The sequence below is a fragment of the Canis lupus genome, chromosome 15 (assembly GCF_011100685.1).
Source record: "Canis lupus familiaris isolate Mischka breed German Shepherd chromosome 15, alternate assembly UU_Cfam_GSD_1.0, whole genome shotgun sequence".
Classification (NCBI taxonomy): Eukaryota; Metazoa; Chordata; class Mammalia; order Carnivora; family Canidae; genus Canis; species Canis lupus.
In genome coordinates, this window is record NC_049236.1 from 19,541,819 (window position 1) to 19,567,585 (window position 25,767).

Genomic DNA, 25,767 nt, shown 5'->3' on the forward strand with positions numbered 1-25,767 from the left:
GATGATTATGCTTTAGGATTTACATATGCCACATATATTCTTTTGTAGTATGAGGCATTTTAGGCTAATTTAAAAACCATTATGATAAGAACAACTAGTACATTAAAGTATACTTCAGTATTCCATCACTAAGATACAGGTATCTCTCTATCTTGAATAACTTCACTATATAAAGAAGGAAATAGTCTGCAAAGTGTAAATTTAGTTCTACTCATCTCTTTCTTTTTTTTTTTTTTTTTTTTTTTTTTTTTTTTACTCATCTCTTTCTAACTCCTTACTATTTATGATTCTGATAATCTTGAAATGAGGGAGTTTATAGAAATAGCAATAGAGTAACTATATTTAGAAAACATTTAGAATGTTTTCCTATTTATTCTCTTACCCCATTCACAAACATTAACAACTATACAGACAAGAGGATCTGTCTAATATAAGAATCATTTTGATGTCTTACATCACTTGTACAATCTTAGACTATTTGAATGTAAGCTCAAGGGCATTCACCTTTTTATCTGTATTGGCCTAAAAATGACAATAAACACGTGCTAAATGACTAGGTAGATTTTTGACAAATCAATCACTGCAGGACTCCAGCGTAGTTTCTGACACAATTGCCTCACCTATTACAGACAGCATCACAGTGCCCTCTTCTGGTTCTACTTTATAGTGGAAATAACGTTAAGCTATTCATATTGTATTATCTTAAGTACAGGAGAAACTAAACATGCTGGAATAATTAATATTAACATACCAATTGTAACTTCTAAGGAGAATATGATTCTATAACTACCATCTTACTTTGTGAAGTCAACTCATCAACAGAAAAATATGAAGAATTTTCCAAGCTTCATAGTGTGGTATTTGCCCTTAATCTAAGAAAGCTAAAATAAAGGATTAAAATCATAAATAATCTCTAAATAAATCCTAAGACTCCCCTTTTAAGAATTTAAAGAACGGTGTAAATTTAAAGAATTTAAATATGTTTGTATGTATCATTATAGTTTTTTCTCATTCAGTACAGATCCCACTATTAATGAAATCACTTTTCACTCTAAAAGATATGTGATCTCTAGTAATTATATAGCTTCAGCCTTTTAATAGTTGGTAGAGTACAATATAAACTCATCTCTAATATAAAATCACATTTTCTTAGTTGTGTATGCAGGAAATATGTAACCACAATAAATCTCTTCTATTCCAAGTAGAAATTAAAGATCTCCATTTATGAAATCCAATTTGTACAACAGAACCATTGTAATTGGCATTAAAAATTCAATTCTAGGGGCACCTGGGTGGCTCAGTGGTTGAGTGTCTACCTTTGGCTCAGGTCATGATCCCAGGGTCCTGGGATCAAATCCTGCGTTAGGCTCTCTGTGGGGAGCCTGCTTCTCCCTCTGCCTGTGTCTCTGCCTCTCTATTTAAATGAATAAATAAATAAATAAAACCTTAAAAAAAATTCTATTCTATTTGTCAGTTCAGCATCACCAATCAGTTTGTCTGAGTCAACATCTAAAAATATGAGGTAACTAAAGTAATTGCTAAATCCACTGAAAATATCTGCCAGGTATCGCAAGTAAGGCTGACAAGAAAACATAAAAATGTTTTGATATCTGTACACTTTTTCAGCTTTTAAAATTTCTATGATTCTAATAATGCTGGTTGTATAGTAAACAATATATTTAAAATACTGTGAATTGTTGCAATTAAGAACTTTAAAAAGGATTTTGTCAAAAAGATTTTATTTTTACTTTTAAGTAATCTCTATACCCAACACAAGGCTCGAACTTACAACTCCAAAATCAAGAACTACATATGCTCTACTGACTGAAGCTGTCAGGTGCCCCTTTAAAAAGAATTTTTGCATATTGAGTTGTCTCAATTTTTGAAAAAATCACATACATACTATAATCAGTATTAGAGACAAATAACAACAAATCCATACCAAAGAATTTTACAACTAGAAGAATGCTTCCCATTATCTTGCTCAGTCCCTTTGTTTAACCAATGGGGGGGGGGGGGGGGTAAAAAAAAGAGCTCCAGCGCAGTGAGCTGACTTGCAGAGGTCATATAAACTGTTTAAGGAATAAATACTAAAACTTTCTACATCAATATAATTTCTGCATTGCTCTTCAATAAAGTTTAAATCTTTGTCTGATCTATGACACAATAATATTTTGATTATTTGGTTAGATTTTAAATCAGCAAACTGATGATTTCATTGATGTTTTAAAATGGAGAGAACACACTGGGCTAGTAACCAATTCTAACTCCTTAGTCATTTAAATTCTTAGCTTCAGGCTCTTTATCTACAAAGTTAATACTTAATTAGATAATATCTGAGGTTCCTTTCACCTCAGTAATTCCATGATTTTTCATACAAAAGTTGCCTCTCTAATAATGCTCTGAAATTATCTAGTAATGGCTATAAAAACCCTGCTAAACTATAGTGATCCTTAAGGGCAGGGCACATGTTGTACTCATTGTATATCGCTCCTCAAAGCTAGCAATGTCTGGTAAAAAACACCTTTTTTCTCCAGACATAAATTTAATGGGTATATTTTCTAAATCTCTAAGATGAAACATGTTTCACTATGAAATCTCCAAAGTACAAATAGATAATTTGGTTATGAAACATATTTATTTATTTATTTATTTATTTATTTATTTATTTATTTAATGATAGTCACACACACAGAGAGAGAGAGAGAGAGAGAGAGAGAGAGGCAGAGACACAGGCAGAGGGAGAAGCAGGCCCCATGCACCGGGAGCCCGACGTGGGATTCGATCCCGGGTCTCCAGGATTGCGCCCTGGGCCAAAGGCAGGCGCCAAACCGCTGCGCCACCCAGGGATCCCTTGAAACCTATTTATTATGTAAAGATGGGGGGGGCGCCCAAAACAGTATTTCTCATTTTCAAATGGCAGTGAATTTCTTGTACCATGTCCAGTCTCAAAGAAGTCTGATCTATGCTTTATGATAATTGTAGAAAGGAATGCTATGAAGAGGTCTTGAATTATGAATTAGTTAGTTGGCTAAGTAAATAATCCACCTTTAGACAATCAAGAAGTAAATATCCAAACACTACCAATCTCAGATGGGCACTGAAAGACCATTTATATTCTTTACTTAGTATTTCAGTGCCTGGAAAGAAAAGAAAAAGACTTAATAATCAATAGAGAAATAACATATGCCTTTTATAATTATACAGCAAAACATTATAACTCCAAATATGCCATTCAAACTTTGGCTACTTACTTGATGGCCCAAGGACATCTTTGCTATCACCAAGAAGCTTTAAATGCAGGGTAATTGAGCAGCAAACAAATACAATCCAAACCAGGAAGAAGCAAAATGCATCAGGATTGAAGCAGCAGTGAAACAAAAGGACAAGGAAAATAAGCATTAGTTTATAAGTAGAAAGCACATGCACAACAATCTTAGTAATCATAGTTCACAAGGACTATCCTCTGCCACACATAAAAAGATCTTGGCTTAAGCATTATCAAATATTTAAGTTTTGGAAAATAAAGGCGGAAAGACCAGAATGAAATCAACTAAGTATTTTTGTTTTAAAAATTGTTCAAGTCAAAAATTACTTTCAATTTAAACTCAAGATATGGGTTAGGAGTGGTAAAATTATTTAGAAATGTAAGGGACAGCCCAAAGTTGTTCATTCTTTAAATTTAAATGGTTATAAATCTATAACACCCATGCACTATTAAATATTAGTTATGCATGCCATGAAAGCACTTAACACTACATAGAAATTCAGTCTATAAAAAGAAAGGAACATTTACTGAGTGCTTATTATATGCCAAGCATTGTGCAAAGAGCTTTTACAAAGACATCAACAAAGTAGAACAATTTTTTTTCTCAAATGGCAAAAAAAAAAAAACAGAGCAATATGGGTTAGAATGATAAATTTTATTGTCAGATAAAATTTTCTTAAGACCCACTTAATATGGAGTGTTATCACGTGGAGCTACTGGTCTTTAAGAAGGAAGATCTAATCCTGAAATGAAGATCTTGAAATCAACACAAAGAAATAAGACTACTGACCTTTTGTCCAGTTACTATTTTAACATACAACATTATGCTAAACGTTGCCTATAGACAAGTGTTTTGATTTCCTTTGGTAGAAACAGAATCCTCAGCTTTCCTTCATTTCAAATACCAAGTACAGCAACATTAAAACTGAAGTAACAACAAAAATTTAAAATTCCCACTGATTATATTATTGAATGAAGGAATCTTAAATATCTGTGACCAAAAAGAAAGGTAGCAGTTGTTTGCTTTGCCTCCTAGGGAAAAAATCTTGGCCCTGTTGCTTCCTTAATGCTTGAAATTGTATTCTAATTCCTTTATGGCATTTGGCTCTAGTCATTTTTCCATAGTTGCCCATTATTCTATAAACTGAATTCAGCTTCAAAGATAAACTAAAAAAAATACAGCTGTAATGACAAAGAACTAATTGTGTTTAAGTCCTTATTACTGATGGCCATATTACCACAACGAGCAAGCATGCGGGAAAAGATTAAAGTATTTGTGGTAGGAAATCCCTATGAAGGCCCCAGGGATCCCCCTGTCTTCGTGTATAATCCCTTTTCTTTGAGCATATTCTGGGCTCACTGAATCACTTCTAATGAATAGAATATAGCAGAAGTGAATCAACGTCACTTCCAAGATTAGACTGTAAAGACTATGACCTGCATCTTATTTATAGCCCCTTGCTAGCTCTTACATCACCCTGGGAAAAGTCAACTACAGAGTCCTGAGGCAGTCTTGTAGACGGGCCCATGAAGTGAAGGAATGATGTCTGGCAACAAGCATCACTTGAGTTTGTTGGGTAAACATATCTCCTGCCTTGGGTCTTCTTGCCCTCCCATCTACCCAGTCAAGCTTTTGGATGAGACTGCAGCAAACCCCCCTGCCCCCAAGTGGCTTGAATACAACCACATGAGAGATTTTTGAACCAGGGACACCTAGTAAACTGTTCTTGAATTCTTGACCCAGAGAAATTATAAAATAATAAATGCTTGCTGTTTTATACCACTTAATTTTCAGATGATTTGTTATATACCAATAAATAACTAGTATGATACTGGAAAACAGAAAAGAAGTTAGGAAAATGACAGAGTCAACCATGGTCAACTTGACAAATATTCGACAGACATTCTCTAAAAATCTTTCTGTATTGATATGAATAATTACTAATTTTCCTAGATCTACCAGAAAATCTGAATTTCTTGAAGGAGAGCAATGGTTCTAACCATATATGCATAGTTGGGACTATTTAATTTCACAAGGCCAGTCATTTATGAAGGCTTTCTAGTTGATCTTCTATTTAGAGTAAATAATTAAGTTCACTTTCATTGTACATAATTCTCAAATTTTGTTAATTAACAGCATTATGTCAACTTCTTTGCAGCTGTACTTCTTGCCTGTTTGCTCCCAGAAAACAATCTCTACCATATACAGTAACTTCTGATATTTGTTTCAAATTATGCTTCAACATTATCTTAAGTATATTTATCATATAAATCTGATTCTATTAGACTAATTTTTTCATATTGAGATAATAAAGAATCAAAACAAACACTGTCTATTCCTATCATTCATCCATCCAACCAAATATTTATGAATACCTATTATATAGACAGGTATCATTTTAGGCACCAAGGGATATAGGAGTGAACAAAAAAAGATAACAATTTTGTCCTTTGTGGTATTATGTTCCAGTGGGAGAAATGAAAAATAACATACTAAACAAGTAAAAATTTGTTGCATATTATATAGTATAGTTACTAAGGAAAAAATCAGCAGAGAACGAGGTTTTATAAAATGTTAAGGAAGAGGGAGTTATAATTTAAGATAGGGTGACCTAAGAAGGCTTCACTACAGAACTGACTGAATAAAATGAGGGAATTTATTATAAGGACATAAAGGGGAAGAATATTCTAGGCAAAGGGAGGAACATGTATAGAGTGGTGGATTGGGATGGAAGCAAGTCTGGAGGGCTTGGAGGACAGTAAAAAGTCCAGAGAGGCTGGAATACAACACAAATAGTAAAGTAGTAGGAAATGAAGTCAAAGAAATAAATAAATGGGTGCCAGAATGTGTAGGACCTAGTCAGGATTTTGGCTTTATTCTGAATGAGATGGGGTGCCACTGGATTTCTGAGAAAAGGAGTGACATAATCTGAAAACGTTTTAACAGGATTATTCTGGATGCTGAGTGGAGAATGGACTAGAGGGACAGGAGTATAACCAGTCAGAAGTTACTGTAATAACGTAGGGGGAGAAATGAAGGAGACTTGGACCAAGGTAAGAGGTGAGGGGGAGAGGAAATAGTTGAGTTCTGAATATATTTTGAAGGTAGCACCAGCAGGATTTCCAAACAGACGAAATATGAAGTTTATTTATTTTAAAGAAAAATCAAAATGATGTTAAGTGTTGGGGTCTGAGCATGGAACTGTCATTGTCTGAGATGGAAAGGATATTGAGGAGGTTAATTTATTGAAAGAAAAATAGAAGTGTTAAGTTTGAGACAGGTTAGATTTGAAATATCTACTAGACATCCAAGTCAAAATGTCAAGTAGGCAACTGGATCTATAAACTTGTACAGAGAAAGGTTCAGGTTTGTAAGAAACAGTATAAATTATGATATGTGTGAGAGTTAGGGTATATGAACCTGAACAGCTAATCACAAGAGACCAAAAAATGCAACAGAATAAAAGAACAGGCACCAGAAAACAGACATTATAATGGAACAGCAGAACTAAGAATTAAGCTGAAACACTCCAGTGAAAGTGGAAATATAACAAGAAGTAAGATTTCAGAAACCTTCCCCAGAAAATTGTGGATACAAAGGCATTAAACTGGGATCCAAGTGAAATGATCCTCCCAGAGCTGCCTGTAAGTGATGCCAATGGGGAATGGGACAGGGATAACTGAAGATTACATATTAATTTTACTAAGTAACTTATATCACTGAAGTCTTGTGTGCCTGTTAGATCGCATACACTACACTACTTACGTTTATTGCTTTTAGGACCTGGGCCTACTTGGCACAGTTCTATCTTGTACAACACATGAATAAAGACAATGTAAAATTATTGATGTGAAATATCTACACAAGTATCTTAGATATTTAAAAAAATAAAAAGCTAGGGGATCCCTGGGTGGCGCAGCCGTTTGGCGCCTGCCTTTGGCCCAGGGCGCGATCCTGGAGACCCGGGATCGAATCCCATATCAGGCTCCCGGTGCATGGAGCCTGCTTCTCCCTCTGCCTGTGTCTCTGCCTCTCTCTCTCTGTGTGACTATCATAAGTAAATAAATAAAAAAAAAATAAAAAAAAATAAAAATAAAAATAAAAATAAAAAGCTAGTCAACTCTTTTTGGCTTTTGTTAGAGAACCAAAATACTAGTAGAAACTCAAAGAATCCAGGAAATTTTCCTCAGCTTATTCAAAGAAGACCATTAAGGATATGATGCAAACATTACCTCTAATTGAATAACATCATATTTATCATTATCCCTTCAACGACGTCCACAACGTCATTTCAACAATTTCTTTATCGTATAAACAGTTTCTCTATTTTGGCAGAAAGTATGGGCTGAAAATGGTAAAATAATAGTAACACACCTAGAGTTTTTCTATTTGTTATTAATTAGTATACTATCAACTACTTTAACTAAAAGCAGGAAGTATAGCTTAAATCTTTACTGATTTTAGTCTACAAATCTCAGGAAAAGAGCATTATGCAAAAATGGGACTTTACTTAATGTACTTCTAAATATTTGCCGTGCTATCTAAAATTAGCATAAAACTTGCCATCTTTCAGAAGTATAAAGGAATAGGTAGAAATTCATAATCACACCCTATATCCTGGGAAACCCCTTAGGCCCAAGCAACTCAGGACAGATGGCCACCTTATAACACAGAAACCATCTCATAAGAGTTATAGCTTGATTCCATTGCCTTAAGCACAGCACCTCCCTTTTACATACATATTGATTTAAGTCATCTTTTGAGCTTAAGCCAAAGTACAAAAAGCTTATTAAGCATTGATACAATTTGAAAATAAAGTTTCAAGCAAGTTGCACCTCTTCCCCCCACAAAAGTTGATCAAGTTGTACTCATAGAATCAATCCTTCTGCAGCTGGCTCTCAGAAGCCACAATTTGGAAGGAAGATTATATAAAACATCCCAGGAGCACTCTCTTTAGTGTTATCTTTGGCCCTCAGAGTAGTAGTCTTTAGTGAAAAGATCTAAAACATAGTTGAGATTTGTTTGTTCTTTCTACAGGAGTCCTCTCTCTATACTCAACTGAACTTTTCATATTCCTGCATCAACTGCAAAGCACACATTGTGTACATTTTATCCCTGAGTTTTACAGGAGATATTTTACGGAAATATTTTTCTAGGAACTAGAGCTTATCACTGTTGGATAGAGAATATTAACTGGCCTGCCAGGCAGTTATTTTAAAATAACCTAATCAGACTTTTGATCCAGCAAATGTACTTCTAGGAATGTATACTAAGGTGATCATCCAAAATATTAAAAGAGGCATCCACAGATATTTATCACATCATTTACAGTAATCTAAAATAACAATCTACTATTAAATAATATTCATATAATTAAATACTATGTAGCCATTAAAGATTTTTTATTCATTGTTCATTATACATTGACTTTTAAAAATAGGTTATAAAAGTTTGTATGACTCTACTTTTATAAAATTTCATATGTAAGACAAATACACATGAACAAACTTAGTAAAGAGGCCACCAGACTATTAAAAGTGGTTGCCTCTAGAAGGTAGAATTTTATTTATTACATTCTTCTGTATTGTTTAATATGCCCCCACTGGTATGCATGATTTTTACAGTAAAAAAAAAAAAATCTATTTACATTTTGGAAAAAATGTAAATTTTTAAAGTGATCTTTTCAATCTATGTTACTTAGTATAATGACATAACCATCTATGATAAAATAGAGTCAAAATATATTTTAGGAATCCAACTCAAAATCCTGAAAAAATACAAAAATGTTAACATTTCAAACATAGCACTATATATTACTCACTGTCTCTTGAACTTCAGCAACTTCTGAATATGGCAAGATCTAAAAAAAAAATAAATTTTCTCAGGAGTGATTTAATGTCAAACACTTGAATCTGAATTTAGAGAGCACCACAGTGTATCAAATGAATTAAGTGGTGCATTAATCTTTTAAGAAGTAGCAAAAAAAAAAAAAAAGGCAATAATATGTTTACACTGGAAACTCAATTCTTTAAAACAACAACAACACAAAAACCTCTGAGGAGAAGTTCCCATCAATCTGCCAGTCTGTGAAGTTGTCTCGGGCATAGTCTGAGGCTTCTTCACAGTTCTTATCCTCCCTGCATGTATTTAATTCTATCAGCCATTTCCCTACGTAAACTTTCTCCTCTGTTTCTAAAGTACTCGACTCCTCTGGCTTCCCTTCTCCTGTTTTCCTGGCTCCACTTTGTCTTCTCTTCTAGTAAGTGAATGGCCACAAGCAATGTTCAGCCCTCAACTACTTGTTTTTCTCTACCTGCTCCTTCCCTGCAGACTGTGCTCATGCTCAAATCTTATCTATGAACTTTATTCAGATGACTTCCAAGCTTCTCCTTTAGATCCACCCTATCTCTAAAACTTCACCCCAAAACATTGCCACTTGCATGGTTCAGACATTACGGCAAATTAACTTCTGGTTCTAAAAGTCTATAAACAAAGGAAGGGCTGGCTCTAAGCTGGTTTTAGAAAAGCATCTTTAAGTCAAAAACAGCACTCTGTAGTTTCCCTCAGTAACCAGTTTCCATGCCAATTTGCTGGAGTTTTTAAACAGTAGCATCTTATTTTCACTGAGACCTAAACCCTCGAGTCATCTGAGACTCTTCCCCCACCCCCAACATCTCAAGAAGTCATTAAGTTTAGATGATTTTTACTTAGACAATGTCTACCTCATATCTGGACCTTTCTTTCAATTCCCATTAATACTATTACCTAGGCCAGATTCACATCACCTCATTTCTCATCTCCCTTTCAATAGATGTCCCTGCACTAAGTCAGTCGCATCTCATTCATTCATTTACTACGCTAGGTACTGGAATTCAAAAACATAAAGACATGGTCCCTACGCCAACAAGATTGGAGACTATATGTACTGTATAGTAATTTATGTGACATTAAGGTAAGTTATCTCCAATCTACCCAATATTACTCAATTCTTCAAGCTGGCCCCATCATTAGCATATTACTGAACTCTGAGATTTTCTTCTGAATACATAATTATAAATGTTACAATTTTCCAGAATAATTTTGAGGCTTAATAATGATTTACGTGAGTGTACTTTATAGGCTTTTTAAAAAGCAGTATGTAGACATACGGCATAATTACTTAGTAGTGCAACAAATGACAAAGACTAAGAAAAAAACCAACATCTTAATTTATCAAGTTAATTCCATAAACTATCACATTCACCATTTTACTCCTCCACTTAAAAACATTTGATAGTACCCATTCTTTAGAAAATAAGCCCCAAATCCTAACATTTAAATTGTCTACAGCAGGGATCCCTGGGTGGCGCAGCGGTTTAGTGCCTGCCTTTGGCCCAGGGCGCGATCCTGGAGACCTGGGATCGAATCCCACATCGGGCTCCCGGTGCATGGAGCCTGCTTCTCCCTCTGCCTGTGTCTCTGCCTCTCTCTCTCTCTCTCTCACTGTGTGCCTATCATAAAAATAAAATAAAAAATAAAAATAAATAAATAGTCTACAGCATTGACTGTCTACAGCATTCATGCCACAGAGGTGTTCTGATGCCCCATAAGATAGCTTTGCAACTCTAAAATTCCACTTACCTTAATTCTCTGTCTAGTAAAATTGATTATGCTCAGTGAGCTGCAATTTTTTCCCTTTGTTTTTGCTTCCCTGTTCAATAGCTTGAAAGTTCCCTGACCTTGAAGGCTCAAGTCAAATTGCCAATTCTGCTACCACAGTTCAAGCTAAAACTCTGATTTCCTAACATCAGTTCTCTGGTAATACATAATTAGTCATCTCATAGTATTTTCTCTATTGCTATCACAAATAAGTAAAAAAATGAATTTTTATTTAACTTTTCCCTAATTTTACAATGGTCTAGTACAGTGCTATCAAATAGAACTCCCTGTGATGATGGAAATGGTGTATATCTATACTATCCAATACAGCAGCTACTAGCTACGCATAGCTGTTAAATTATTGAAATGTGGCTAGTGAAACCTGAGGAGTTGGATTTATTTAATTTAAATGTAAATTAGCCGTAAGTGCCTACACTATAAAACATTTCAAGTCTAGCCAAACTTACCTCTCCCCAGCTCAACCTAACCGACCACTCTTTAGGATTTGCCACCACTGATCACTCCTTTTCTCAAAACTCTTTCTCCTTCCCCAATTTCCAAGCTATTTTCTCTCCCTTATTCCCTTCTCCTTGCTTGGCTCCCCTCTTCCCCTTCTGCCTCTGCCCCCCAGGTTGCATCCTAGAATATCTTTTGTATCCATTCAACATGTTTTCCCCAGATGATTCCGTTGACTTAACTTTTAAACGGGCTCTATTCACTAACAACTCCTCAAATTAGTTGTCCACCTTAACTCTTCTGAGCTCCAGCTTCTTAAAGGTCTCCCAATCATCCTCCTGCTGCACTCCTTCTTATCTCAGATAAAAAATCACATCTTTGGTGAGGGATTTCCTGGCCTCCCACACCAGGTATCACAGAGGGATACTACATGTGTTGTCACTGCATTCATCTCTTCTCAGGCAGAACTGTAGGGGATTGCCCACAGAGTTCCATGTGGAACAGTTCCACGGACAGTGCCCTTGCACTGCACCATCATGTTCCTTTCTGAGGAAGTGAAAAACTCAACCCCAACTCACCTTCCCCCCAACCTCAACACGTACAGCCTAACCATTATAGACGACTAACAGAGCTGCAAGCTCCACACTGGCTCTTATCCTTTAGGATTCTGTTCAAAAGTACCTTCAACAGGGGCGCTTGGGAGGCTCAGTCAGTTAAGTGTCTGACTCTTGATTTCGGCTCAGATCATTTCAGGGTCCTGAGATGGAGCCCTACGTGGGCTCCACAGTGGGCTCCACACTGGGTGTGGAGCCTGCTTAAGATTCTTTCTCTCCCTCTGCCCCACCCCCTAGTCTAAAAAAAATAAAGTAACTTCACCAGAAGACTTCCATAGTATTCCCAGAAAATAGCAACAGCCCCTGTATTCTGACATTCTCTAGAATGAATGTAAAGTGTATTCATATTTTCTTCCACTATTAGTCTCTGACTATCATATGCCAAAATTCCTTTGTTAGGAATTCCCTTTTTTCTTAAATAATTTTGTCCTTCATAAATAACACTGTTACAGATTCACCACCTGTTTTTCATAATGGAGCTTCTGGTAATGGTGGTCTCTTGGCATGATGAAAACAACTTCCTCCATCAAGGACTTCATATACAAGGGAAGTTCAAAATCGATTATGTCAGCTGTAACTATGGTTAATACACCTGGTGAGACAGCTGGTGAGGTATGTGGTTATGAAATAAGAAAAAAGTGAACTATCCATTAAAAGAACTAAATCCACATGACCTCGGCCTTTGGATTCATCAATATTCTCCTCTATATCTGACCTAACCATCCTTAGTCACTTGATAACCACAACAGAAACCATGTAATCACATCACAATCATGCCAGGTTAGATATGACAACTGATTATAGGAGACAGCTCATATACATCAATATTTCAGTGTATGATGCTTAATCTTATGACCTACTTAAATAACTTTGCTTTTCAGTCTGAAATAAAAGTTTATTTGGAATTTCATTTTAGCCAATTCCTTACATAGATATATAAGCCCACATTCTATATTGAATCATGCCTAGGATCTGAATTAAGACATAAGGACTGTATAACAAATAATTTCTTTCCTTCTAGAGTTCTATTTCTGACAAATTACTGATTAGCATATTATGTTGTTAAGTATCAAGCCACAAGAAAGACTGCTAATAATATTATGGAAGCGTCAACTTCCATGACTCATAATTATATCTACCACACATAAAACTGCAATTAGCAACTGTACTTCATGTCTCAGCAACTATATACTGCCTAAATGCCAAAATATTCACCCGAGATAGAAAAATCAAAATTAGTTAAAGGAGAACAAGGTTTGAGTTAAATACAATAGATCACGTATCACATACTTTTCAAAGTATACATATATTAGGTAATGCACATAAAATTTTTAAAAGGCTGGGTATGACATAGATCAATTTATAATATAAAAACACTAGCCTTTACATTCAATGACAAGAATAACAAAGTATGAGTGTATTTAAATCCTAACATGGACCGCTGATTAGCTATGTGATCTTAGAAAAATTACTAATTCCTTCAGAGTCTCAGTTTCTTCAGAAACAGAGTAATATCTTCCCCCCAGTACATTGGAGGAGATTAATGAGAAAGTGTATGAGACACAGAGCCAAGATCAGAACATATAGTAAGTTTGCAAAAATAAGAGTTTTTTTCTCTATATACTAATAAAGTAACCCAAAAATGCAAAGTGCAAATTCTAAAAATCTAGAGAAAAAAAGCAAAACCCAAAAGGGACGTATTTTCTGATCAGCTAACACCACCCTATGGGTGTTAATTTTCTTCTACTTAGATTACACAACTCCACGCTAACTTGTTCCCTGGGCTAACTGCCTCTATTTCTATAGTTCTCAACTTTGGCTGTGCATTAAAATTATCAAGAAGACTTTTAAAAAGTACTGATGTCTGTATCTCACCCTCTCACATTCTAATTCAATTGAACAGGGGTACCTACAACCTGAGCAATGGACTTTTTCAAGACCCCTCAGAGATAGCTCTACAATGTTCAGCTAGTTGTCCCTGCAATATTCCATAATTCTGCCAAGATCACTTTCCCAAATCACAACACTAAACAGGTTGTTTCTTGGCTCCAAAAAAAAAAATAAGAAAAAATTCAGAGGTTTGACATTACCTTAAAAACAAAAATTCCAGGGCAGCCCCAGGGGCTTAGCGGTTTAGCACTGCCTTCGGCATGGGGTGTGATCCTGGAGACCCAGGATCGAGTCCCACATCAGGTTCCCTACATGAAGCCTGCTTCTCCCTCTGCCTGTGTCTCTGCCTATCTATCTCTCTGCCTGTCATGAATAAATAAACAAAATCTTAAAAAAAAAAAATTCCAACCTGTATATTCTGATTGTAACTTGGTTGAGATGCAGTATAGAAAAATAATTAAAGCTTGGCCTACGGAGCCAAAATGTATCCCAGTTCTGCCACTTACTAGCTATATGACCCTGAGACACTTAACTGTATTCTCTGCTAGTAAATGAGGGTTGTAATACTATCTCATAGGTTTGTTAGAAAATTACGTAAGTTTACATGCAAAGCACCTGAAATAGCTTCTAGCATTTGACAGAAATTTACCAAATGTTAGTTGCTATTCATTTCTTGTAGTTTTACTTTCTACCAATTACCCTAAGCAGCAAACAATAATGCCTGTGAGAACTAAAACCAAGTACAAGGTACCATGTGCATAAATGTGCTCTGTGAAGGTAGGTTAATTTTCTAAACTCAATAGATGTTTGACCAAAAGTATAATTAAACTTTATGTGTATCCACACACGCAAATTCATTTCCCCTCTCATGCATTTTTTTTTTTTTTTGCACCATTGCTGTTGTTTTCACTATATTAAACTTAATAAGGTGACTTGTGAAGTAGTCTTAAGTTAATGAAAACCTACTAAGGTGATCAGAGGTCTGGATAAAAATCCCTTAATTGCTCTCTTAAATAGCCGAACAAGTGGAAATTTTCTTGAACCTATAATTAAATTTTATCTTCATGTATCTCTAACATGCTAAAATTCTAATCCTTCACATTCTAATCTGAGGTTTGATGGACTTTCACTTTATTTTCTACAAAAACAAGAAGAAATTTAAGATTCTTAATGGACATAATCTTAATTAAGAGTTAAATGTAGAGGGGTGCCTGGGTGGCTCAGTCGGTTAAGAGTCTGCCTTTGGCTCAGGTCATGATCCTGGGGTTCTGGGAAAGAGCCCTACATGGGCTCCCTGCTCAGAAGTGAGTCTGCTTCTCCCTCTACCCTTCCCCCTGGTTGTAGACTCATGCTCTCTCTCAAATAAATGAATAAAATCTTTTTTTTTTTTTTTTAAATAGAGTTAAGCGTAGAGCAGTGGCTTTAATGGTATTCTGCTTATAAAAGCACCTGCATGTCTTAAGGCTTAAGAGAAACAGCAAGTAAAAATGTTCTTGAAAAATCTTCAATCTATACTTTTATATGGATATTAAATAACAAAATTTTGAAGGCAGTTTTCCTCAAGTCTACTTTAGCAAAACAAATAGCTTTCTATTGAATAAATGGCAATCTATTTACTTGGGAGTTATGTGAGTTCTACTTTTGATTTTTACACTATGGGCATGTCACAGCTGCCACATATCTTAATAGGAATGAACTGTTAAACAGTCCTACTGTTCTTTCTGCCACCACCTCAGTCATTCTACATATAGAGAATGCAAAGCCAAAAAGAAAGTTACTGATTTCTTATACAAATGAAAACTGAGTTATTTGCTAGTGAAATAACTAATACTGTCTCTGAACCTACCCTTAAAGTTGGATGGATAGCAAGCAACCTTAGATCAGAAAGACAGTACAGTACCACCCACACATGGAGGAAAGGGGTAAGGGTAAGAGGGAAAGTTGTAAGTCATCTTTCTGTGCCCTTTTTTCTCAGTAATACTGGACAGATCATTGCCCATCCTGTCTTCACTACCAGGATAGAACATGATTTATTACCAACTAGAAAACATTAAACACAGTTCTAAACACTTTATTTTTAAACTGTAGGTGGCTCAGTAGGTTAAACATCCAACCTTGATCTCAGCTTAGGTCTTGAACTCAGGTTTGTGAGTTCAAGCCTCATGTCGGGCTCCACTACTTAAAAATAAATAAATAAATTAGAATTAGGACTGCACGTGTGTCCAGTTGTGGTATGCAAAAAACTATAAGCACAGGCAAAGAGGTTGACCCCTATCTCTCACTACCCTTGTCCCCAAATGAACTAAGTGATTACAACTAGGGAGGCAGCTTGTGGCTGTGAGCTATGCCCAGAGAAGATATACAGAAAAGTTCTCTAAGAAACAGAATATATTGGTTGGAGAACAAATGAAAAATGATGAAGCAATGATTTTAACAAGAGATTCTCTTCTCTAAGACATATATTCCCTTTATCAAACCAAAAGAGTCTCCAGGCTCTTTCCATTCTTAGGACAGTATCAATCAGACAAAGCAATTAATATTCCCAAAAGAATATTATTTACAAGGAAGCATAAACTCATAAAAATAATTAATATCCTGGGATCCCTGGGTGGCGCAGCAGTTTGGTGCCTGCCTTTGGCCCAGGGCGCGATCCTGGAGACCTGGGATCAAGTCCCACGTCGGGCTCCCGGTGCATGGAGCCTGCTTCTCCCTCTACCTGTGTCTCTGCCTCTCTCTCTATCTGTGTGACTATCATAAATAAATAAAAATTAAAATAATAATAATAATAATAATAATAAATATCCTAAGGAGTCCAAATACTATGAAATAAAATAAAGTGAAGCATCTCAGCTAGAGAGAAAATTAGTGAGCCAAACCCACTGAAAACTTAAAATAACCATAATAAATATGCTCAAAAAGGTATGAGAGACTACTGTAAAAAATGAAGTATGACCAAACATTCACATGAATGAATGAAAACAATAATACTGGGTATAAAATATTATGATTAAACAAAGTATATAGCAGGTTTGAACAGCAAGACAAATAAAATAGCAGGAAGAGTGATGAAGGAATTCAATAAGAGGGGATACTGAAAAGATGGAAAACATGAGAGATAAAAGAGAAGCAAAAGTGCCACATCCCCCAAACAGGAGAGCCCTAAAGAGGACATGATGGATTCTACAAACCAACAAAATAATAAATCTTAAAAATTTTTGAAAATTACACAAAATGGATGAATTTCTAGAAAAATAAAAAAGGCCATTAACACTTCACCAACTCTCACCTGCAGACATACATACACAAAACCACAGGCCTAACTGTATAAGGATTGGAAAGAAATAAACTATTATTTGCAGATGATGTGAATCAGACAAAATATTATAACTCGCAAAGACAAAATAAGTATGCATTCAACTAGTATCTGTAAATGTCAAAATGAAAACAGAAACAAAATAAAAACAAAAACTCCTTGAAAGATACAGATCATAATAATGCTAGGTACAATTTTGTAATAAAGTTTTATCTTGATCATCACTCCCTCATTCCTGAAGGGAAGGCCCTATCACTTCTTCTTTTTACCCTGCCTCCATCTCCATCACTTTCTGGATCCCTCTTTTCATATTAGGAAGTTGTAAATTATTCTTCCTTAAAATGTTAGTTGATAATGGCTTCACTGAGGAATTTGCAAACTTTTGGTCTCCAGATCCCTTCACTATCCCAGAAATTACTGAAGACTCCAAAGAGCTGCTATTTAAAGTGGATTATACCTACTGATATTTGCCCTATTGTAAATTAAAAATGGAAATTCACTATCTCAGCCAGGTGGTTAAAGTCAACATCGGAAATGACAAGTCAGGTTAATAGTATATACCTTTGACAATGATGTGACAAAATGGCATTTCACCTTTGTGGTCTCCTCCCCAAACCCATAAGGACCAGTCTAATCAGAGAAAAACAGACAAATTTCAATTGAGGGACATTGTGCAAAATATCTAACCAGTACTCCGCAAAATTGTCAAGCTCATCAGAAACAAGGAAATCATAGCCAAAAGGACCCGAAGGAGACATGACTACTAAATGTAATGTGCTATTCCATATGGGATTCTGAATAGAAAAGGACAATATGTAAAAACTAAAGAAATCTGAATCAAGTATGGACTTTAGTTAAAAATGTATCAACCTAGATTCATTAATTATATCAAATATACCATAAATTAGTTAGTAAAGGAAAATTGAGTGCAAAGTACATGGGAACTCTATAACTTTTCTCTATGCCAAAACTATTCTAAAAAATAAATTTTGAGGGCAGCCCCGGTGGCGCAGCGGTTTAGCGCCGCCTGCAGCCCAGGGCATGATCCTGGAGACCCTGGATCGAGTCCCACGTCAGGCTCTCTGCATGGAGCCTGCTTCTCCCTCTGCCTGTGTCTCTGCCTCTCTCTCTCTCTCTCTGCATCTCTATGAATAAATAAAGAAAATCTTTAAAAATAAATAAATAAATAAATAAATAAATAAATAAATAAATAAATAAATAAATTTTGAGTAAAAAAACACTGCTTAGGAAAAAAATTAAGCTAAGAAAACTTGAAAACACAGCACATACTCTTATTAGCCAGCAGACCGACATCATCATTTCATACAGTCTCTGGAAAAGTACACTGTACACTCATGAAAGAATGAGAAAAAGGGCAAATAACATCAAATACCATTATATTACTATTAAAAAATTTTTTTTTTTACCTCACAGACTCTCTGAAAGGGTCTTGAGGAATTACATAGTCCTGTAAACATACTTGGAAAAGCTCTGCAAGCATAATGGAAATACAAAATATTTCTGGCTTAGAAGTACTGTGCTGATGTACTGTGTAAATCACTGGCTATTTTTCTTTTTCAAAACTAACTCTTTTTCCATCTCTTTTAGAGTTTATTAGAGTTTGTTATATATCTGCAAATTTTTTACATTATATTATTCAAGTTTCTAATAAGAACATTTAACAAGTCAAAAAAAGAAGCTACAATAAGACAGAATCTAAGTACCCATACGATACGAAATAACTAAGTGATATTTTCCCACTTGGGAAATTCAAACATTACAAATATTTATTTAAGTACTATTAACTTGTAATATTCATAAGTTAAAGAAGATAAAGTATATAAGATATACTTGTAAAATTGTTTTATCCTTTTAAAAAATGTCTCCCTTTAGTAGAAAGTTCAGTAAAGTTGTAAAATGCAAAAAGATTAATGGTCTAGAAGACAAAATATAGGCAGGTTAGTTTTGGTAAAAGGAAGCTTTCACAACTAGTCACAGTTATTCTCTCCAGCCCTCATTTTTGTAAGCTAGTTAGGATATTAATTTATATAACCCTTAGTAAATTAACATATCTAGGCTATGATCATCAATGGCTGCTATTATCACAAGAAGGCAGACAGATATTATATGCCTCCTAATAATAATACCCAACACTCTCAATGAAGTATACTTGTCAAAAAAAATTGAACCTGAATCTGAGCAAGCCTCTAACTCTAATGATCAACTTGCAAGAAACATAAGTGACTAAGGAACATACTAAATAATCACCATGGGGGAAAATCCAGATGATGAGAAATTCTACAAGACAAACTACTTTATTTATTCACTTCAATAAACTGAAAAGAAAAAATTAAAAACAGATGCAAGACAGATTTAAAAGATTAAAAAGACCTCAATGACTTATCAACCAAGGCCAACAAAGATTACAAAATTAATATTTATAAGACAATCAGGGAAGTTTAAGCATTGACAAAAGAATTACTCATTTTTAGGATACTAATGGTATTTATGGTTCAAGTTTAAAGAAAAATCTTAATATTTTAGAGATATTGACTGAAATATCTACAAAAAAAAAAAAATGGGATAAGAAGGTAGGACTGCAGATAATAGAAGACCGACCTGAACTGATAATTGCTGAAGGCAAGTGACAGGTACATGATGATTCACTACACTAGTCCATCTTTTGAAAAACACATTTGAAATTTTCCATAATAAAAAGCTCAAGAAAGATAACATCATTCTTAAATGTGATTAAAATATAAATTCTTAGAGTTACCAAGCAGCTATTAGAGCTACTTTAATATGACAGAATCAGTATGTAGGTAACAAATTGGTGACTAAAATTCCTAGTTAATACTTTATGTAAGAAGATCTCTGCAACCTAAGAATTTACACAACTGAGGACCTCAATCTAACTGGCACTTCCGCAGGTTAAGATGTTCCACTAGACCAAATACTGGATCACCCAGCTGTAGGGCCCACTCCCCTAGACTGGGATGCACCAGGGGTTATTACTATGACTACGGTAGGCAGAAGAATGGCCTCCCATCCTGGTCCTGTGAATGTTACCTCGCATGGTAAAAGGGAGTTTGCAGATGTGATTAAGTTAAGGACCTTGAGATAGGGCAGTTATCCTGAAGCACATGAGAGGGCCCAACATAATCCCCAGTGTCTTTAAAAGAGGGAGGCAAGAAGATCAAAATGAGCAGTGGAAGATGTGACCAGAAAAGAGGTGATGGGAGGAGTAAAAGGACATAAGCTAATGCATGAATGCAACTTTTAAACACTGATAAGGAAATAAGTTCTCCTCTCAGAGGCTCCAGAAGGAACACATCATCTTGCTTTTAGATTTCTTATATCCAGAACTATAAGATAATAAATTTGTGGTTTAAGCTACCAAATTTCTGTTAACTTGTTACAGCGGCAATAGGAAACTAGTCTAATGACAACAGTGAAATTTAACAGAGAAGCCTTTTCAAGTTCAAACATAATGATTTAAGCGGTCTTTGACACTCTATGTTATCTATCATATGTTCAATTCAGAGTCTGGATGATGAGCTGCTGGGGGATACTATAGATAGAATTCTTACATTAGGTAAATCATTAGACTAAATAAATGATCTCTAAGTTTCCTACAAAAGTGAAGGATGAAAAGTAGTCAAAGGACTTGGACATTTTCAAAAGGCTTTAATTTCCTTCTTCCCCCTTTGTTAAAGGGAAAGAAAAGAGAACAGCCTCTCTCAAGTATTTAAACATTTGCAAAACACATAACAAGCTGGTCTTAAAGGACAAATATTAGATAAGAGAATGTGCCAAATTTGGTGACCCTCAAACTCTGAGGTCCATTTATTATAGATTAGACAAGAGACTTCACAGTCCTTCTCCATCCATTCCTGCTTTCCATGGAGGGAGTATCTAATAAGAACAAAAAAGTGCCATTATACAAGAATATTTTGGAATGATAAGAAATTAGCATATGGATAATTTATAATTAGACTTGAACGCATACATGTCTCAAAGACCAATTATTAGGAAATTTGTATACTAAAATACTGTTGCTAACAAAATTATCACTAAGAACACAAAACTAATCAAATCCATAACAACGAAGTTAAGCTAATAATATTTATAAAAGGAAGAAGAATTCCAACATTTAAAACTCTGATCCACTCAAAATAATACTTGATGCTACCAAACACTGGGGCAATTCCATTAACTTGCATGCCCAAATATACAAGCTATACAATGTTGCCAAATATTATATATAGTAGTCACAGTTCTTAGATTAGGATTTAAAGCTCTCAGTAAAGTCTAATAACATACCAACTTTACTTTATGAATACCAAAGCACAGTAATCCTGAAAAACTCATCTAGTTTAAGTGTGTAAAAAGAAAAGTTTCGGGAAGTTGGATAATCTCTAGGCCCATTAGGAAGATATTCATTTATTACATTCTAAGAATTACTGAACTAAATCATCTTTGCATTCCTTCCATTTCAGAAATCCTTGATTCGAAGTACCCAATTTACATTAGCATCTTAAGAAAGATTACCTCAAGTGAGAAGATTCATACTTATTTTAAAAACTGTATTCTTTTCTGAAAAGTCATTTATATAAAACATTTTTAATACAACAAAAGATTTTTACCTGTAATAGACTTATAAAGAAAGTTTCTTCTGGCAACAGAAATAATATATAAGATATTCAAAAGATATAATGACTTTCCTTAAGGTAAAAAACATTCAACTTTTTTAATCTAAAAAAATATTTCATATAGTCTACCTCAATCTATTAATAAAAATTTAACTCAAGCTTTTCTTAGTGGTTAATTTCTAAATCTAAGTTCTGGACTTTTACAAAATATCAAAAGACACATATTAAATATATATTTGTGTCCTAAAATAGATTAGTTCCAGGTACAGAGATTCAATCCATATTTTTCAGTATTTACTGCTTAAGACAAAACTACCACAAAAATTGAACTATACACAAGTAGAATGACGAATGAGTCAAAGAATTTTTTAAAAATCGAGAAAGTAGGGTTGTGTGGGTGGCTTTGTCAAGTTAAATGTCTGACTTTTGATTTCAGCTTAGGTCTTGATCTCAGGGTCATGACTTCAAGCCCCAGGTTGGGCTCCACATTGGGTGTGGAGCCTACTTAAAAGAGGAATAGAAAAAGTAATCCTCTATGGAAAAAGAATATTATTTTTTTTAAAGAATTTATTTATTTATTCATGAGAGACAGAGAGTGAGAGAGAGAGGCAGAGACACAGGAAGAGGGAGAAGCAAGCTCCATGCAGAGAGCCCAAAGAAGGACTCGATCCTGGGACTGCGGGATCACACCCTGAGCCAAAAGCAGTCTCTCAACCACTGAGCCACCCAGGCGTTCCAGAAGAATATTAAATCAATGGACACTAATAGTCATACTGAGTCCAAGCTTTCACAACCTTACATCCAGACCACTATAATACTCTCTTAATATCTTTTACTCTTCCTAATCATTTTATATCTTGCTTCCAGATTCATCTATCTACATAAAATACTCAATGACATACCATGACTTACACAATCAAGTTTAAAATCCTGGGTCTGGTACTCAAAACTTTCTACAATTTTGGTCTCTCTCTGACTCATAAATTATTATTCCTGTAAATAACACTACTTTGCAATATACCTTAATCTTTCTAATTCATTTGTCCCTTAGAAAAAAAACCCCATAAGCAATTAATTCTCCCATTTAGCTTTGCCTCTTTTTATTCTCCCTTCCTAGAATGCTCTCCTTGCTCATTTTCAATCCTATGTTCACCATTTACCTGTGCTAGTCAAAGTTTACATTCTCTTTAAGAAAACTTTTCTAACTACCCCCAGTGTATAACAACCACCCACTTTTCACAGCTTGTAAACTATGCCTTGTTTATGTCCATCATTTAACTCTCAGTAAATCAGGCAGCCCGGGTGGCTCAGCGGTTTAGCACCTGCCTTCAGCTCAGGGCCTGATCCTGGAGACTCGGGATCGAGTTCCATGTCAGGCTCCATACATAGAGCTTTCTCTCTCTCTCTCTATCTCTGTCTGTCTCTCATGAATAAATAAATAAAATCTTAAAAAAAAAAAACACTCAGTAAATCTGTTACTGCCTTAGCTATCCATCTAGCTAGTTTCTCCAAAATAAACCTAATTCAGACAGACTATTTTGTATTACCTCTTGGCATCCCTTTCACCAAGCACAGTAATTTGTACCCCAAGGCTACATTCAAAAAAAAGTTTAATAATATTTTAAAAACTAGTGCATTTTATTATTTTTTAAAACACTACCAACTCATACTGACATACCGCTTCATATTTTCAAAGAAATTTCTGGTTTCTCTAGATCATACTGTCTCTATCAAGTAGAATGAATAATCTTACCCATATATTTTTTTATCGAAGCAGAATGCCTCAATATTCTACGAAGAAAAACTGAGATTCTGGGAAAGTATAACACCCACATTACTGAGTAGCCTACAGCTTTTTTCAATGTATTTTATTACGTCTCCTGCCTTCTAATTATTTTTTTTGGAGAGAAGACTTAATACAGCTAGTTATATCAACAATAAGAATACCAGCTTTTATTTATTGGCTATTTATAAAGTCTGTGGCTTTGTAATAGGTACTTTACAGATATATGATCTCAAAACTCAAAACAATTGTGGAAGATAGATACTACTATTATCTTTATATAATAGATGAGGAAACTGAAAACCTGGAGAATTTAATTAATTACCCAGATCATACAACCAAGCAACAGAGCTTAGACTGTAACATGTAGCTGAAGGTCTACAAAGCCCATGTTCTTACCCACTTCTAGACCTAAATAGTAACTAGCTTAGACTGTGCAGTTCAAAGGTGATATTTTATAAATAAGTAACTCAAAAGTAGATCTCAAGATTAGTTTCAAATATAGAATATTTCAGTAGTTCAACTGGAATTACTGGTATTATTCTCTCTAAAATAAGTTACAATATTTCACAAAAGAAAATTAATGAACAAGAAAAAGAAAACTGTTCTCACTGCTTTTTAAATATCTTGTTCCAATCTCTATATCAACAGGATTTGGAATAAAAAAGGGAATAAAACGTTATTAATATAGCACAGGTATTCTGGTATAGAATTTAATACCATTGGGGTGCCTGGGTAGCTCAGTCGGTTAAGTGTCTGCCTTGGCTCAAGGTCATGATCCTGGAGTCGGGGATCAAGCCTGCATTGGGATGGGGGGTGGGGGTGGGCCCCTGCTCAGCGGGGAGTCTGCTTCTCCGGCTCCCTTTGCTCCTCCCTACTCCTGCTTGCGATCTCTCTCTCTCTCTCTCTCTCTCTCTCACAAAGTCTTAAATTTACTATTTAGGGTACAAGTTTAAAAGGTAACAGCAAATTTTAAGCAATTCTATTCAGAAAGACAGGCACAGAGTCAACACATTAGTGGCAAAGTACTGAGACACCCCTTAAGCTGTGAAGTCTTAGAGAAGATAATTAACCTCCAGTTCAGAGCCCTTCTCTCTTTCTATAAAAGTGAGAATAAACAAATATCTACCTTTAGTGGCTGTTGTGAGGACAGTCTGACAAAGTATACACTTAGAGAATAGCAATTGTTGTTATCACAGGCATTTTCTTTATTATCAATAAGAAATTAAAACTATTTCAGGTAAAAGAGTTAAGAAAATCTATTAACTTTAAATAAGATATTTAAGGCAAAGTAAACATGTTCTAAGACAAAGCTTTAATTTTAATTTTTTGCTGAAATCATAGTGAAAATAAAATAACCTACCATCAGTTTTCCTTTTATAATCGTTGTGACAATAACCTTCTTAAGCCAAATTACTTCTATGCCCATTTTGTTTTCTATTAACAAGTTATTTTAAAGTTTAACTTTTTTTGACCCTTTAAGAAACTTAAACAAGCTTGAGCCAGAAATTCAGAAAAGGCTGGAATAAGTTAACACAAGCAAACAAAATTGCATTTTGCTATCAGTCGTTAGACTACTCCTACATTTCAGTCTAAATGAAGAAGACTTTTACGAAGTTAAAATTTACAAACAACTCAATATAATTCCATAGCAATATGAAACATAGAAAAGTTGGCTTCTGCATTCCCAAAGAATTTACTACCCCAAGGGTTGGGATCAAGTTAATACAAGTAAGCAGAGGGGGAAGACAGGAAGGAACTATCAGAAAACTGACTGGGTTCTGTTTCAACAAGTGTTAAATTTATCTGTTTTTTTCATATCAGGAGAGGCGATAAATAATTATTTTTAATGTCTTTTTTAAAGTTTGTTTTAAATACATTTTTTGAATAAAATGAATGAAGTATTTGAATAAAATCAAACACTTCACAGCTGTAGATGATAGTTCCTTATTACACTGTATTTGAACCACTTACCGAAGTTTGATCGGGTTCTCCATCTGCCAAACCTGCATCCATAGTGAAAGAAGGTAAGTTTATGCTTCTCTTTCCATTAATGTCCAGCCATCCTGTAAATTTGGAAATCCTAGAAGAAGAAAAAAAATCATACGTATTAGGATTAGTATAAAACTGTGATAAATGGAAAATAAAGCAG

General features: G+C 34.8%; 1 protein-coding gene across 7 annotated transcripts in view; it reads right to left on the reverse strand.

The window, feature by feature from the left end:
- Positions 1-25,767, reverse strand: part of OSBPL8 (oxysterol binding protein like 8) — a 143,095-nt gene that overhangs the window by 76,435 nt on the left and 40,893 nt on the right. For 2 of the 7 annotated variants that reach the window (XM_038558505.1, XM_038558504.1), the window contains exons 1-4: positions 25,590-25,654; positions 9,091-9,129; positions 3,255-3,291; positions 799-881 (exon numbers count right to left, since the gene is read on the reverse strand). Coding sequence is in view for 3 of the 7 variants with exons in the window: in XM_038558500.1 (XP_038414428.1) it covers positions 3,255-3,291; positions 9,091-9,129; positions 25,590-25,631 (118 nt within the window). In the remaining 4 variants the exon portion in view is untranslated. Of the gene's footprint in view, positions 1-798; positions 882-3,254; positions 3,292-9,090; positions 9,130-25,589; positions 25,699-25,767 lie in introns of those variants that run through there. The other 5 variants (XM_038558500.1, XM_038558499.1, XM_038558501.1 and 2 more) reach the window with 4 other exon arrangements.